At 39.1% G+C, this 17605-nt stretch overlaps 1 protein-coding gene across 1 annotated transcript in view; it reads left to right on the plus strand.

Moving 5' to 3' along the window:
- Positions 1-13740, plus strand: part of LOC111977959 (CUB and sushi domain-containing protein 1-like) — a 638095-nt gene extending 624355 nt beyond the window's left edge. The window contains exons 60-71 of the mRNA XM_070448606.1: positions 799-972; positions 5014-5187; positions 5350-5423; positions 5588-5699; positions 6489-6668; positions 7028-7090; positions 7454-7615; positions 7731-7843; positions 9231-9318; positions 9468-9603; positions 9920-9982; positions 11169-13740. Coding sequence (XP_070304707.1) covers positions 799-972; positions 5014-5187; positions 5350-5423; positions 5588-5699; positions 6489-6668; positions 7028-7090; positions 7454-7615; positions 7731-7843; positions 9231-9318; positions 9468-9603; positions 9920-9982; positions 11169-11328 — 1499 coding nt within the window. The 3' untranslated portion in view covers positions 11329-13740. The remainder of the gene's footprint in view (positions 1-798; positions 973-5013; positions 5188-5349; positions 5424-5587; positions 5700-6488; positions 6669-7027; positions 7091-7453; positions 7616-7730; positions 7844-9230; positions 9319-9467; positions 9604-9919; positions 9983-11168) is intronic.
- The last annotated feature ends 3865 nt before the right edge of the window (positions 13741-17605 follow it).

A 17605-nucleotide genomic window follows, 5' to 3' on the forward strand; every position in this document is an offset into this window, starting at 1 on the left:
AACAAACATTTCTACTTTAATTTCTTTACTTAGGGCTGAGATGAGAAGGCGCAACMAGAGAAATATAGTACAGATATCACAACACCCCAGAATTTCAAGCACTCAGAGATCAAAAGATTTCAAAAGTTTTTTGATCCTGTTTGGAGTAGTTTCTCTACCTTTTTGGCACAGCAAGCAAAATGATTGACTTGCACAGACTGAAGGGATGTTATCCATGAAATGTGTAAGCTCTGTGCTATCAGATGTCAGACTTCAAACKTGTGGAGAAAACAATGTATCCAGTTAGTGGTGCAATGCAGGCAAGCATAGAGCAGGGAAGTCTCCTCCTGAGCAGATTGACAGGCAGAGAATGAATGTGTGCACTTCACATATAATTCCCCAGAGTAGTACTTTAGCAAAGCAATTGCAATCCTGTGGGTGAATACTGTTCAATATGCCAGAAGTTCCTGTTTTAGAATTGTAATATTTTATCGTCTCAGCGGGAGTGTTAAGAAATTACARTTCATGCAATACCATGCATATAATCAAAAACAGATACACTTCCCATAACGGATATGTATTGTGATTAAAGGGACGGCTACTTCCCAGTGAATTACAATACTTGCCATTAATAGGAAAGTGAAAACACTTTCTCCCTGTTGGAGAACGGATATGATAATCAAATAGGATATGAACCATTGTAAATCATCCATTCCCTTCTAGTACATCAATAGATATGTTTAGAAAATTGAGGCGTTTTGAGTTAACATATAGTACTTACTCACTCAAAATATTGATATTGTTTTGCACCCATATCAGTGATCATGTGTGGCCAACCTCCGGCTGTTCGCAATGGGAAGGTTGAGGGATCAGACTTGCAGTGGGGCTCCAGTGTCACCTATAGCTGCTTCGATGGGTACCAGCTATCCAGCCCTGGAATCGTCTCATGTGAGGGGAACGGCACATGGAGAGGGGAGATCCCTCATTGTCTTCGTAAGTTGAAATTCAAGTTATTTTAAGACTGAACCTGAGCACTTGATCTAATCTTTAGTGCAATGGCAGTGTGCTCAAAGCTTAGCTATTTGCCTATTGCTGGTTTTTGTAACAAATGTTATTCTATAGTAGACACATCAAACTAATGAAAGCGGTGCCTTTCAAATTAAATGTGCCTGGCCTACTTATCCTTCCTATAGCCCTGTTAAAGTTGTGCTGCTGGAGGGTGCATGACCAGACTAAACCCTCTGTGAAATGTCARATTTGACAGATTGGGAAACTGTTGTGACAGACCCAAACATTTTCTAAATTGATCCCTCAAGTATCCGCAGCTAGGTCTGCCCATAACATGAGCATTACAAGGTGCATGGATGGAGTCTGCTGCTGCAGCCTGCAGGCCCTTGATAATAAGCTCCTGACACAGTGTCAGAAGTAGAGCCAGAATGTTCATCTAAAGTCTGCAGGAGAGCACACTCTGTAAAATAAACTTCTCATGCTGTGGGTCTGAAAGAGGTCTGAGTGACTTCTGCCTCTAAACTCTTTGTGGAAAATTTAAGTGAGGCATTTCGCAAACATGAAGGACCTATTATGAAAAAGCAACTTGAAACCATTGTATTATCCATTATAAAGAGCAGGACTAGTTCACACACTTTTTACACTCCCCTACATTATATCAGGGGTTCCCAAACKTTTTCACTCAAAGCCCCCTTCCAGCATTGTGGAACATCCCACCCCTCTTGTTGGTGGAGACAACATTTTGCAGGTTTTAAACTTATTTCCTGTAATTCTACACATTTTGTCATGGGGTGCAGATAACATTTTGTCATTTTAAAGCAAATTTCCTTGCAATTCTATACATTTTTCTATGCCTAATGTCTATTCATGTGATATTTCAGTGACTCAAACATTACAACAAAATCTATGGGCTAAGAAAWTMTTAACTGACATGGGCTAGTTGATCTGGACATTTCTGACAAGATATAAATACAGTGCCTTCGGAAAGTATTCAAACTCCTTGACTTTTTCCACGTTTTGTTAGGTTACAGCCTTATTCTAAAATGTATTAAATCGTTTTTTTCCCTCATCAAACTACACACTATACCCCATCATGACAAAGCAAAAACTGGTTTTTAGACATTTTTACGCAAATGTATTAAAAATAAAAAACTGATATGGCATTTACATAATTATTCAGACCCTTTACTCAGTACTTTGTTGAAGCACCTTTGGAAGAGATTACAGCCTCGAGTCTTCTTGGGTGTGACGCAACAAACTTGGTACACATGTATTTGGGGAGTTTTTCCCCATTCTTCTCTGCAGATCCTCTCAAGCTCTGTCAGTTTTGATAGTGACGTTCCTGCACAGCTATTTTCAGGTCTCTCCGGAGATGTTCGACCGGGTTCAAGTCCAGGCTCTGGCTGGGCCACTCAAGTACATTCAGAGACTTGTCCTGAAGCCACTCCTGCGTTGTCTTGGCTGTGTGCTTAGGGTCATTGTCCTGTTGGAAGGTGAACTTTCACCCCAGTCTGAGGTCCTGAGTGCTCTGGAGCAGGTTTTCATCAAGGATCTCTCTGTACTTTTCTCCGTTCATCTTTGCCTCGATCCTGACTAGTMTCCCAGTCCCTGCCGCTGAAAAACATCCCCACAGCATGATGCTGMCATGTCCTCCAGACATGACGATTGGCATTAAGGCCAAAGAGTTCTATCTTGGTTTCATCAGACTAGAGAATCTTCTTTCTCATGGTCTGAGAGTCTTTTGATGCCTTTTGGCAAACTCCAAGTGGGCTGTCATGTGCCTTTTACTGAGGAGTGGCTTCCACCTGGCAACCAATGTGCCTGATTGGTGGAGTGCTGCAGAGATGGTTGTCCTTCTGGAAGGTTCTCCCATCTCCACAGACGAACTCTAGAGGTCTGTCAGAGTGTGGGACCTTATATAGACAGGTGTGCGCCTTTCCAAATCATGTCCAATCAATTTAATTTTACACATGTGAACTCCAATCAAGTTGTGGAAACATCTCAAGGATGATCAATGGAAACAGGATGCACCTGAGCTCAATTTCGAGTCTCATAGCGAAGGGTCTGAATACTTAAAATCAAATCAAATGTTATTGGTCACATACTTATTGTTAGCAGATGTTAATGCGAGTGTAGCGAAATGCTTGTGCTTCTAGTTCMGACCATGCAGTAATATCTAACAAGTAATCTAACAATTTCACAACAACAAAGGAATGAATCAGAATATGTACATATAAATAYATGGATGAGCGATGGCCAAATGGCATAGGCAAGATGMAGTAGATGGTATAGAGTACAGTATATACATATGAAATGAGTAATGTAGGTTATGTAAACATTATATAAATTGSCATTGTTTAAAGTGACTAGTGATACATTTATTACATCCAATTTTTTATTATTAAAGTGGCTAGAGATTTGAGTCAGTATGTTGGCAGCAGCCACTCAATGTTAGTGATGGCTGTTTAACAGTCTGATGGCCTTGAGATAGAAACTTTCCACCTTCTCCACTACTGTCCTGTTAATGTGGATAGGGGGGGTGCTCCCTCTGCTGTTTCCTGAAGTCCACAATCATTTGTTTTGTTGAGGTTGAGTGTGAGGCAATTTTCCTGACACCACACTCCGAGGGCCCTCACCTCCTCGCAAGGCCGTCTCGTCGTTGTTGTTAATCAAGCCTACCACTGTAGTGTCATCTGCAAACTTGATGATTGAGTTGGAGGCGTGCATGGGCACGCAGTCATGGGTGAACAGGGAGTACAGGAGAGGGCTGAGAACGCACCCTTGTGGGGCCCCAGTGTTGAGGATCAGCGGGGTGGAGATGTTGTTWCCTACCCTCACCACCTGGACCCAGTTGCACAAGGYGGGGTCGAGACCCAGGGTCTCGAGCTTAATGACGAGTTTGTAGGGTACTATGGTGTTAAATGCTGAGCTGTAGTCGATTAACAGAATTCTTACATAGGTATTCCTCTTGTCCAGAGGGGTTAGGGCAGTGTGATTGCGATTGCGTCGTCTGTGGACCTATTGGGGCACTAAGCAAATTGGAGTGGGTCTAGGGTGTCAGGTAGGGTAGGGTGGAGGTGGAGGTGATATGATCCTTGACTAGTCTCTCAAAGCACTTCATGATGAYGGGAGTGAGTGCTATGGGGCGATAGTCGTTTAGCTTAGTTACCTTAGCTTTCTTGGGAACAGGAACAATGGTGGTCCTCTTGAAGCATGTGGTGTAAATAAGGAATTTCTGTTTATTTATTTTTAATAAATTAGCAAAAAAATCTAAAACTTTTTTCGCTTTTTCATTATGGGGTATTGTGTTTTTTTTTTTTAATCGATTTTAGAATAAGGCATTAACGTAAGTCAATGGGTCTGAATACTTTCCGAAGGCGCTGTAGCTCTTTAAGGTATGCAATGACTGACTTGAGAAGAGGAAAGTTGATGATGTACAACCCAGTTTTGAAAATTGCACTTTGTGCATTCTACTATTACAACTTTCAAGATTAAGTTGAAAGCCGGACTCCAAAATAAATATGTATATGTGTATATATACTGTGTGTGTGTGTGTGTGTGTGTGTGTAATGGGAACCACTGACATATATTACATAGGCTCTCTGTCTCACATAACCCTCTAAAGAACAAGCTCTCACAAGAAGATTATCTTTTTTTCACCTCATAATGTTGTGATTCCAAGAGCCATGTGATAAATGACTAGCTAGTCAGTTGTCATTTTTACCCTGATGTAGACAGCTTGTCTGTCGAAACGTTGGTTATTAGGTTATTAAATTATTGCATCTGAGCTCCTAGAGTGTGTGGCTCTCSTTTTCTTTTTCAAGTGTTCTACTCCACTAGCTAGCACCTCGCTAGCTCCTCTTTCACCTCCAGATTAGCTGGTCAGTTTTGCCTATGAAACGTTCTGATCCTCATGCCTATTAAAAAATTGTGAATCATGAAATCCGAAACCCACGTAACCCGGATTATGTGTGCGATGTCAATTGTGTGATTTGATTTATGGTCTCTGTGTTTTGTTGTGCCTAGCTGTGCTGTGTGGAGACCCTGGCACCCCCGCAGAGGGTTATGCTGAGGGGAAGCAGTTCACCTACARGTCAGAGGTGACCTTCTTCTGCAGGGACCCCAACATCCTGGTCGGGTCCCCCAGGAGACTGTGTCAGGTTGATGGGAGCTGGAGTGGAATACAGCCCTCATGTATAGGTGGGTCGCCCATTCATACCATAAAAATAATAATAATACACATCTGCTGCCTTAATTGTGGTGAGTTGTACTATATCGTGTTGTGTTGTTGAGTGTTTCCTTCTTTTCTTCAGTGATGATGATGTTGGTAGGCAGTGAGCTAAACATTACATTTGTCTTCAGATCCTGCATATAACACATGCAGAGACCCTGGAACTCCATCTTACGGGATACCAGTCACGTTCCAAGGATTTGAGGTAAGGTCCTTACTTTAAGCGATGTGAAATTATGAGTAGACAGACATCTTTGTATTGACATTTGTGCTCAGATAATTAGCTAAAACAATCCAAAATAGTATTCTGGTCAGTCAAAGTAATTCCCAGGTTGTTGACCATTTATAGTAAAGTGTCTTCTATTTTAGGTTGGAAGCAAAATCTCCTTCAAATGTCGTAAAAACTACCACATACTGGGATCTACGACAAGAACCTGTCTGGAAAATTTGACGTGGAGTGGTGTGCAACCAGAATGTATTGGTAAGACTTTTTGAAAGATTTGTTTTTGTCCCAAGACATTGTCAAGAAAAGTAATTTATTAATCCGGCAGGTATCATTTTTCTTAGCATTGACTTGTTAATGACTAGAGGGAGAGATACAKGCGGTATATAGGGGGGTATGACAGCCAAAAGGAGTAAAGTATTGGTTTAGCAAATGTAACCCTTTGATTTACTGCATTCTAGATCACTACTCTCCCCATGGCAGTGTCATGTTCTCTATCCCTCTTCTTAATAACTCTGCCCAATATTATAGGTCTTGAGCTGTATATATGGATTAGAAGACAGATCAAAACGGAAAAGCCATTGAGGGTGATGTTCAAAAGGGAATGGACATTTGAGAAATGGCTGTGTGATTCATGGACGGAAGTAAAGTAGGGATTGCTGCCCTCAGCAAAGAAATTGATAAAGTTAGCCAAGTTTAAGATGTTCGTATGTGAGTTGTAAATCAGTGTGCGATTTTGACAACATACCCCACAAAATCCTTCAGGCSTCTCCTCCACATAAAGTGGCTTCACTGTCAGAGGCTTGGGAGTAGGGAGGCTTAAGTTGATGACAGGARGGTGTGAAGACTGAGCTCATATATTATGTTACAAATAGATAGCAACACTCAGGATTTGTTTAATAATTTCACTCCTGATAGGATTGCTTGATCTCTACATAACTCCATAGTACTGGTGTGGGTGTGGGGCTGTTGTATTCTGACCGGTAATCCCGGTTAGTGGTCAAGGGAATTTATTGTGAATTACCTTCCTTTCTTAATTTTTTGTAGCCCATGCCTGCAGACAGCCCGAGACACCGTCTAACATTGACGTGAGGGCTATTGATCTACCAACTCTGGGCTATACTTTGATCTATACATGTCAAGACGGATTCTTCCTGGATGGGGGATCAGAGCACAGGACATGTAAACCTGATGGAAAGTGGTCCGGAAAGCCACCTGTCTGCAAAGGTATACTTTTGCACTGGAATATGMCTATTATTAAAATGTCATTAATTCCGGTGAGAAGGATAAATTGTACTGTGGGCCATATATTTAAATGATCAGTTCACCTGCATCTTGTATTTATCAATCATATTTCCCCCTATATATTGGTATTCAATAAAGTAGTTAATTTGCTTTGTTCTCTGTGCTGGCTGAGAATACCTAGATAATTGAGTATACAACATTTCTGCTATCATCACATCTGAATCACTTTGGTAAAATGTGGCCAAAATAACGTTGTGACTATTAGGCTACAAGCAGCAACTGACAGTGAGTAGGTCACATCCATAAATKTAATTGAATCAATTATTTATTCCGTCTTTCAGTTGGCCCAAAAATAAATGGTAAAAAAGGAGTGGAGTCGGATGTTCAGAAAAACAAGATTGGTGGTATGTTATTTTCTCTGAGTCATCTTCTCTGTTCAAATGTCTTTTGGTATTTTGCGTCGTCATGATGATGTGGCAAGTGACACCTTGCTTCTTGAAAGTCCAATATCTTGAAAACTTGACTGCTGACATGCAAAACATTTTGGGACTGTATCAACAGTGGACTAATGAAAAAAATACAAATATAAATTTTTTAATGGATTTTTCCTTTAATATGGATACTGCACATCTTGAGATTACTCTTAATGACGGATCTTATGTACAGACAGCCGATGGATGACGCAAAAATTTAAATAATCTGGTTGAATTATTGTACTTTATCTTGTTCTAGGCATACAGTATAACACAAATCTTTCTTTCCTTCAGTTCCTGTAAATGTGTTTTCTTTAAACTTTGGCTGGACCGGGTTCTATGAGTACCTTGGGGCAAGAGAAGGTGCCACTATTACTGTAAATGGATTCAATGCAACAACCAGTAGAGTTAATGTCACACTTTTGGATCAGAGCAGAGTGCAGCTTAAACTCTCTGGTAAAGCACAACACACATGTTAACGCTGACATTATTTGATTTGCCAAATATTACAGTTGAAGTCAACATTACAACAGTAAACACCAACCGATAACCCAATTTCCATTGTTTTCAGGAACATACAAAAAGGAGGAGAATCATTTGCTACTGAAGGTTTACCAGATACGTGGTCCAGCAGAGCATCATTTCAGTAAATTCAAGAACGACAACTGGGCAATGGATGGCTACGTGAGTCTTTTATTTTAATTAAATTATCATTATTTCCAATTACATTAGGGCCTTATTATGGACTTCAAAACAAAAATATTTTGGCTCCCTTACTTAAGCATGTTTTCTCCTTCCTCTGTTTTCTAATATGCTGTACACCTAGCTCATGAGGTGCTAATGTCTGCAGACCATGTCCTTCATCAATATGCAGCTCTGGCAGCTCTGGCATAAGGTTTTGACTAGCATACCTAATACAAGTGGCTTAAAATTATTTGAATGAACATGTGTCAGTTTTAAGATACCGTATTACTTTACTGTAGCCCTCTTTTGAAATTTAAAAAATATACTGTATCTTCATTTATACAACAGGCAGAGATGTAAAAATACTTGAAAGTACTACTTAAGTMATTTTTTGGGGTATTGTACTTTACTATTTATATTTTTGACAATGTTATACTTTTACTTCACTACATTCCTGAAGAAAAGGATGTACTTTTTACTCCAAACGATCTCCAGCTGTCCCACAGTAATGAACGTGTTGGGAGTCGGGACAAGACAGACAGGCAGGCAGCGTTTCTCAGCCAGTTGAAATCATGAATCAGCTGGCATAATTTTTATGGATATATACAAAGAAATGTCAAACTAAACAAAGTGCAGCTAGTTTGCAGTMTTTCCAGCTTCAGTTTGAAGTCATTGTGTTTGCTGTGTTGTTGGCTAGCTCCTCTGAAAAACAGTGTCCAGGCGAGTGAACACATTTTTCTATGCCAGACGAAATCGCGCCTCATTAGCTCATTGTTATGGATGTATCCAAATAAATGTCACTAGAAAACAGCTAAAGCAAATACGGCTACTTTGTTGTTATTCTGACTGCACTTTTTGACGTGACTGTAAGTTAGCCGTAGTTGGCTAGCTAGCAAGCAAGGGATAAGAATGTTGCCAGCCAGTATGGCAATGGAACATTTAGAACGAACGACTGGGTTGGGTCCATAGATACAGAACAAAAAGACTGAACAACTGGGTTACGTCTCTAGCAACCGAACCGATAGAACGAACGACCAGCCGGCTTGGGTAGCAACCCTAGATTTGTGTCGGGACTATATCTTGTGGAAGGATGAAATAGTATGAATGCRTTCATCAAAATAACGTTTTTTATGAAAATATGTCAATCATTATTTTAATATGTARGTAACCCGTTGTATATAAGCACCGACTTCTCGGGCATCACTTAAGTGAACACTACAGAAGTAAGTAACTTCAAGGCGAGTGAGAATGATAAGCTGTATGAGATCCAAAGGRTTATGTGAGGTAAATGGGTAATAGTTCTCGTTGTGCAATGGTTCTGCATTTCAGCTCTGCCCTGATTTAATCAGTAAAAAAAGAAAATTCCCTCTCTTTTGTGTTGGTTTAGGTGACCGCAGAGTCTGACCAGAAAACCTTTGTTTACCAGGGTCATATTCACAGCAAGGACTTTGGAAAATTTGTGCTAACAAGAGGAGGTACAGTCATTGTGTAGTCTCAGTAATACAACAACATAAAAAAAAAATGCATGCACGGTTACATTTTACTGCTGATACATGATTCCTTTTATATAAGTTACTCCCGAAACCTTGACAAGAATGATTGTACTGTTATGTTTCTTTATTAGGTCTCTTTACAACAGACCTGGACCCATCAAATCCTCCATACTATGGCACAAATAGCAGTTCAGTAGCAGTTGCCATACTAGTGCCATTCTTTGCCCTTATTCTATCAGGGTTTGCATTTTACCTCTACAAACACAGGTAAGGAGTGCTGGCTATTGGATGTCTTGGTAACCTGCATTGGGGATGTTTGTCCATATATGCTTGGATGTTAAACATTGTTGTCTCTTTCTTATGGGAAACTCCTGTGCCAATTCACCAACGATGAGTGATCCCTAAARGTTTCAGTTGATAAATCGTTACATAACAAAGCCAAATGTTAGATGAGTGTGTGACAAAATGATTACAAGAAAGAGCTGTGGAGTTTTCCAAAGCTAATTGAACAAGCAAAAGAAAGAAAATGTGACAATATAAAATGGAAATTACCCAATATTAAAAGAACATAAAAAATTGGCAGGGTACTTTCACAAGACACTGATGACAATGAGAGACCCAAAGATGTAATCAGGGCTGGCGGCAGGTAAGACATAAGAAACTAAATCACTATAAACAACAATTCCTACTTCCACATCGTCATTACTGTCTTTTACTTTTTTCATTTTGTGGAGAAAAAATGATAATTTGAGGGAAAAACATCAACTTGCTGGGCTTAAATTAATATGTTGTCTTCTTTGATCTCATATTGTCATCTCTCTGTCAGCATATTTCAACCAGCTGAATGTTGTTCTATTTGTTTTTTGTAGACATTTGCCCAAAAGATTTCATGAGAATCCATGTTTTTTGACTGATAAAATTACCGGAGGGGAGTTTTGAAGTATTGTGTTTTAACGTATAATGAATACAGAATCATGCTTACTAAGTATCTTCATATTCACGTAAKTGTCAGATTTAGAATACTGTCTTTTGACAATGTCATAATCACATAATATAGGATTAGTCTGTTTTGATAGTGTTTTCTTCTTTCTTTACTGAATTTTGCATACCATACTGTACATGTTTAGCCGCTAAGCTTCATTACCACCCTCTCTTCCTCATTCAAACTCCCACAGAGACTTTGGAAAGCTTTGGAAATGTGTTTTTTAATATGCAGAGGTATTCTCCACATACTGTATGCAGATAGATCCTGCTTTAACAATGCCTTTATGGGGGATTAGCTTTAGGACTTTTTAAATCCAAACAAAGTTAATGTAGAAGACACTAAGCCCTCCAGGCAAGTCTCTAAACCTGCATTTGTCTTACTTTTACTTAGTGAGATTTGTAAGGTAATGGAGGGAATATTAAKTAAAGGCTTACAAAGTAACTCCCGGATGGAATCAAGGTCTTCACACTGATCTTATATTGAAGCTTAAAACCAGGTCAGTAGGCTTTTAGTAGGACTCCTCAGTATCATATTTCAAATAATAAGAGGTTATATAGTCTCCTAGGGTAAATGTGTATTCTAGATCAAAGGAGGACTGAAACATAATTTCATTAGCTACGGGTTTCATTTATTCTTATTCGTTATATTTAAAGATGCAGTTACAATAATTTACAGAGTTTCTTCAAGTGGGAAAGAGTTTCTGCTTCGTCTTTGCACTTTTTGCTGTACATTAACATCCCTTCATGAAGCAAAGTCATATTTGTCTGAAAAGTAAACAACAATCATAGCTAGTAGAGTTATTAAAATATTGTAAATGTATTAAGACTTTTAAATGTTCACCTTTCAGAACAAGACCAAAAGTACAATACAATGGCTACACAGATCATGAAAACACAAATGGACAAGCGTCATTTGAAAACCCTTTGTATGACACAAACATGAAACCCACRGAGGCGAAAGCTGTGAGGTTTGATACAACTCTGAACACAGTCTGCACAGTAGTATAGCCCTTGTTTCGCCAGCATTGGACTGGTTTTTACAGCAAGATGCAAATATTCCTTTGACTCATCACGTTATGAGATGATAAAAGACAAGTTTTAAATCAAGGACAGTTTTATATGGACTAAAACAACAACTATTGTTGTTCTATGGAGCAAGGACTATGTACATGGCCAGGACAGAAGATACTCTCTTGGATCAAGGAGTTCTGCCTTTCATGGCTCTTTGCAGGATGAAAGTTTTCATTCTCCTCTCTTTTTTAATTTTTTTCTGTATTTTTGCCCCAAAGGCCCTCCTTGGGGAAACACGGAAGTGTCTTGAAAAGCCACATAATTGTTGATAAAAAAAGTGTTTTCTTCAGTGAAGATGAACAACAAAGGAGGGAGCAACTTTGATCGTGTTGCTGCTCATTCCTTGCCAGACTTCTCCAATAAAGGGAAAATATGCTACAACTACAACTGTCTCGCAGGAGATCTTGGCTATCTAATCTCTGGGTAGTTAAAGGAACTCTCTCAGCTGTTGTGTTGAAAAACTTTATCGCACAAATKTTGCACTAGTGTGTTATGAATGGGTATGAAATGAGTCAAAAGAGGAATTTTCAAACCAACTGAAAAGATTACGTACAGGGTTTTTGACCATTTGTAGATAAACATACAGTATATTTCCATATCCACAGGGAGCAAGTTGTCATGCTGCCATGCTACTGTTTATGAACAGAGAGGCTTATTTTATTTTCAATATTGGTTTTGCAAATACATTTATGGAACACTCTGCTTACTTTTTTACATAGTTATATAATTTTAACTCTGGAGTCACAAATACCATGCAGTTTATCAGGCATCATTCCACAAATCTCAATTAAGGAGCAACTGGTGTACATGCAAATGTGCAGCTATTGTGAATCATTTATCATTGTATTCACAGATCAATACTACTGCAGAGCAAACCGATCTGGCTCATCTGCTTTGAAAAAACAACAATACCCAATATTGTAGTATACTGTAAATTGCATCAAATAATTACAGTATGTATCATGCATGATAGTTTGTTTATATTGTCGATCATCAGTTTGCTGTTCATATTGTAGTTTATTTCACATTACCACAAGCATTGAACATTGTTAACATTTGTAACCCTACAAAACAGATTGCAGTCCTATCTTGTGGTCTTGCTGCAAATTTGCTTACATTTCAAATATACCTCGTTGCGCAGAAGGACATCATTTTTCTACTCTACAATACTGGAACTAATKAAATGTTTMTTTTTCATAAATGCTGCACTTGCTTTAAATCACAGTTTTAATGCAGAAGCGTATTTTAATTTATATGTGCCATACGATTACACCATGTTTTATTCTGACACACATGTCACTTAAGGCCAGATGGGGAATGAAGTTGGATGGCAATCCTTCTTTAGCAGAGGCATGAGCTGGTTGTTTAGAAGCTTGTCTTAATAATCTCTTTTTCCCCTTTATGGTATGTCCATCCTATCCTTAAGGGTATTGAGTCAGTGATGATGAATTGAACACTGACTTCATATTTACACTCCAAGAAACACTGCCTTATTAAATTMAAAAGCATGACAAAGCTGTCACAGTTACAAATGACCTGTTACAACACTAATGCTTGAGAGTGTAGGGCTACTTGAATGCATACAGTACACTGTGATTCCAAAGTCATAGATTACCTTATTGTTTTTCCTAATAATTTTGGTTATGCATGTTTTCACAAATAATGTTAAAAATTAACAGTAGATKAACTACCTTAGCTTGTCTTTTCAAAATCTGTTATCATATGCACTTGCTTTGAGATCAATGACAAAATGTGTAATATAATCTTGTGAGCTATCAGATTACAGTTAATGTCTGTTGTATTTGTGGCCATTGAAGCATTGCAGGATTCCCAGAGTGTGATGAATGTGTGTTTGTAAAATAAGAAGAATTTGCATTTCCTTCATTTTTCTACAAAGTGAACTATTTAGCATTTTACATTTCAAATTATGCCTGTTGTTCATTGCACACCTACATACTGTACAGCAGTGTTTTCAATCAATAGGGTTAAGACGAAAATTAATCAAATCATCCCCCATTCTTTGTCAACATTTTGTGATGTAAGACCCACTGCTTTTAATCCACATCTTGCCTTCCTTTTGGCTTGCTGCAATAACGTTTTTCTTTCATCATCTGTAAAATATATTCCCAAGAAAAGAGCTGTACAACTGCATTCAATTAAATATCATTCCATYTTACAACATCATGTTATCATGTGCTGCTGACTTGAAGTAGGTGCAAAAGAAAATGTTTTTGTACAGAAATATATTTTTTATGAAGAATTTGTAAAATTATTAAATATGCTGTGCTTTTTTGATTAATGTAGGACAAAACTTGTTAAAATAAATGTTTTTACTATACAAAATGTAAATTTATCGTCTGAGTATGAATATAAAATGTATATGGTTGAAACTTTTCTTGCAAATGTCGATATATACAAGCTTTTATTTGAAAACATTGCTCGTATATATTTGTTTATACAAGAAAAAACAAACCTTAGAAAAAAATTGTATTACAGATTGTTCTATGACACAAGTTATATGACATATTTTGAAAACATTATTTCAGATTAAACATTTTTTATATAATTATCTATGGTCTCATCTGTATAGAACTTTTTTATTTTCGTTTTGTGTCATGACATATTTTACAAGACTATAGTGATATGTATACAACAAGAAAACAAAATCAGAATTTGTGTACTTAGGCCTGGACTCAATCCCATCGCACTTTGTCAGCAATGTACCTAAGCGTTGGCAGTGACTGCATTCGCGGTCAATACTGCATATGTCGGCTCAATCGGCAAATTAACATTAAATGGGGCATTTGTCGACAAAGCGGGATCGGATTGAATCCCTGCCTTACTCTAACTCTATGACAATAGATTTACAATCCTGATGATAATAAGATTTAGATATAATAGATAAAGTATATACATTGCTATATCAATTTTGTATGTTGTTTCCCTAAGGTGGCCTTAATCACTTATTAAATATGTTCAAGACTGGCCACGGCCCATGCCTCGCCAACCTCCACTAATGGGGCATAAAAGCAAGCTGCCTATGTGCCTGTGGGGTGGAGCACACCATGCACCACATTCTTGAAGTCTGTCCAATCAAAAAACTCAGCGGAGGCTTACTCACCCTCAACACAGGAGGACCAGAAGAAAAACGCTTGACTCAGACTTTGCATTAGCTAGGTAAATAAATAGTAAAGCAGTGCTAAACCAATACATTGTCATCCACTACTGTATGCTGGCATGCTGTAGTCCAAACAAATGAATCAGTAGGGGCTCTTGTGCRTCAACTAACCATCCCTTTATTAAACTGCAAAAAGATAATGAAACGACACACCAAATAATAAAGGTAATCTGAAACTGAAATGCTACAATGGTATTGAAACGGAAACTCGGTAGGTTTTACTGCATATTGCCTGTCCTGTTAGTAGTACTGTAGAGTGACATGACTGATCTAGTATAGCATGAACCTATTTTATAAACAAAACATTCCTCCCCTTTKCCCTCAGAACRGCCTCAATTTGTCGGGGCATGAACTCTACAAGATGTCGAAAGCATTCCACAGAGATGCTGGCCCATGTTGACTCCAATGCTTCCCACAGTTGTGTCAAGTTGGCTGGAGGTCCTTTGGGTAGTGGACCATTCTTGGTACTATTGAGCGTGAAAAACCCATCACCATTGCAGTTCTTGACATACTCAAACCGTTGCGCCTGGCACCTACTACCATACCCYGTTAAAAGGCACAAATCTTCTGTCTTGCCCATTTAACCTCTGAATGGCACACATACACAATCAATGTCTTAATTGTCTTAAGGATTAAAAATCCTTCTTTAACCTCTCTCCTCCCCATCATCGACACTAATTGAAGTGGATTTAAGAAGTGACATCAATAAGGGATCACAGCTTCACCTGGTCAGTCTATGTCATTGAAAGAGTGTTCTTAATATTTTGTACACTCGGTATACAGTGGGGAGAACAAGTATTTGATACACTGCCVATTTTGCAGGTTTTCCTACTTACAAAGCATGTAGAGGTCTGTAATTTTTTATCATAGGTACACTTCAACTGTGAGAGACGGAATCTAAAACAAAAATCCAGAAGATCACATTGTATGATTTTTAAGTAATTAATTTGCATAGTTTTTCTTTAAGAAGCCCTCCTGTTCTCCACTCATTACCTGTATTAACTGCACCTGTTTGAACTCGTTACCTGTATAACAGACACCTGTCCACACACTCAATCAAACAGACTCCAACCTCCAAGACCAGAGAGCTGTGTAAGGACATCAGGGATAAAATTGTAGACCTGCACAAGGCTGGGATGGGCTACAGGACAATAGGCAAGCAGCTTGGTGAGAAGGCAACAACTGTTGGCGCAATTATTAGAAAATGGAAGAAGTTCAAGATGACGGTCAATCACCATCGGTCTGGGGCTCCATGCAAGATCTCACTTCGTGGGGCATCAATGATCATGAGGAAGGTGAGGGATCAGCCCAGAACTACACGGCAGGACCTGGTCAATGACCTGAAGAGAGCTGGGACCACAGTCTCAAAGAAAACCATTAGTAACACACTACGCCGTCATGGATTAAAATCCTGCAGCGCACGCAAGGTCCCCCTGCTCAAGCCAGCGCAAGTCCAGGCCCGTCTGAAGTTTGCCAATGACCATCTGGATGATCCAGAGGAGGAATGGGAGAAGGTCATGTGGTCTGATGAGACAAAAATATAGCTTTTTGGTCTAAACTCCACTTGCCGTGTTTGGAGGAAGAAGAAGGATGAGTACAACCCCAAGAACACCATCCCAACCGTGAAGCATGGAGGTGGAAACATCATTCTTTGGGGATGCTTTTCTGCAAAGGGGACAGGACGACTGCACCGTATTGAGGGGAAGATGGATGGGGCCATGTATCGCGAGATCTTGGCCAACAACCTCCTTCCCTCAGTAAGAGCATTGAAGATGGGTCGTGGCTGGGTCTTCCAGCATGACAACGACCCGAAACACACAGCCAGGGCAACTAAGGAGTGGCTCCGTAAGAAGCATCTCAAGGTCCTGGAGTGGCCTAGCCAGTCTCCAGACCTGAACCCAATAGAAAATCTTTGGAGGGAGCTGAAAGTCCGTATTGCSCAGTGACAGCCCCGAAACCTGAAGGATCTGGAGAAGGTCTGTATGGAGGAGTGGGCCAAAATCCCTGCTGCAGTGTGTGCAAACCTGKTCAAGAACTACAGGAAACGTATGATCTCTGTAATTGCAAACAAAGGTTTCTGTACCAAATATTAAGTTCTGCTTTTGTGATGTATCAAATACTTATGTCATGCAATAAAATGCAAATTAATTACTTAAAAATCATACAATGTGATTTTCTGGATTTTTGTTTTCTGTCTCTCACAGTTGAAGTGTACCTATGATAAAAAATTACAGACCTCTACATGCTTTGTAAGTAGGAAAACCTGCAAAATCGGCAGTGTATCAAATACTTCTTCTCCCCACTGTATATAATAGATTTAAGCAGAGACAAAGACATCCCTCATATTAGCTCTTCGGATTCTAAGTGTAGGAGACGCTAATAGCTAGCAACGCATTTGTTCTCTGCGTGTTTGTTCTCTGTCATAAAGAGCACATTTTCAACTTATTAAAAAACATGTTTTCCCATCTCAAGAGTTAAATAAMAACATACTATATTAAGACACCTATTAAGTGCCAAATAAAGGAACAGGGTTGACCGTGAGAAACATGGTTGACGACTTCATCTGAAATCATCCWTAAATCCCCTTGTGACAGAGAATGGAAGCTTGTTGTGTGYAACAGGGAGGGGCAATTGAATGCAATTTTTCAAAAATTGTTAAACATTTTCTAGCCTGTCTATCCATGGGTAACACGGTTGGCATGGTATGATCGACCCACTCAGCTTTCCAACACAAAACACCAGAAAATAACCAAAAAGAGTAGAACCAGTTAAACTGCTTTTACAATATTATTTGACTGTTAGAAAGTAATAAGTACTTGAAAAGGAATAGTTTTGTAACGTATACGCAGGGAGTCAGGAAAGATAATCCAAACATAAAGATAATCCAAACAGGACTRGCSTACTGAACGTAAACAAAACTAATACTGCCTGAAGACAGGCTACTGAGGGCTAAATAAGGGGGGAGTAATCAGGGTGAGGATGAAGTCGAGGTGTGCRTAACGATGGGGAGCAGCTTTGCGCAATGATGGTTGCCAG

Source organism: Salvelinus sp. IW2-2015, linkage group LG18 (assembly GCF_002910315.2).
Source record: "Salvelinus sp. IW2-2015 linkage group LG18, ASM291031v2, whole genome shotgun sequence".
In the NCBI taxonomy this organism is placed as follows: Eukaryota; Metazoa; Chordata; class Actinopteri; order Salmoniformes; family Salmonidae; genus Salvelinus; species Salvelinus sp. IW2-2015.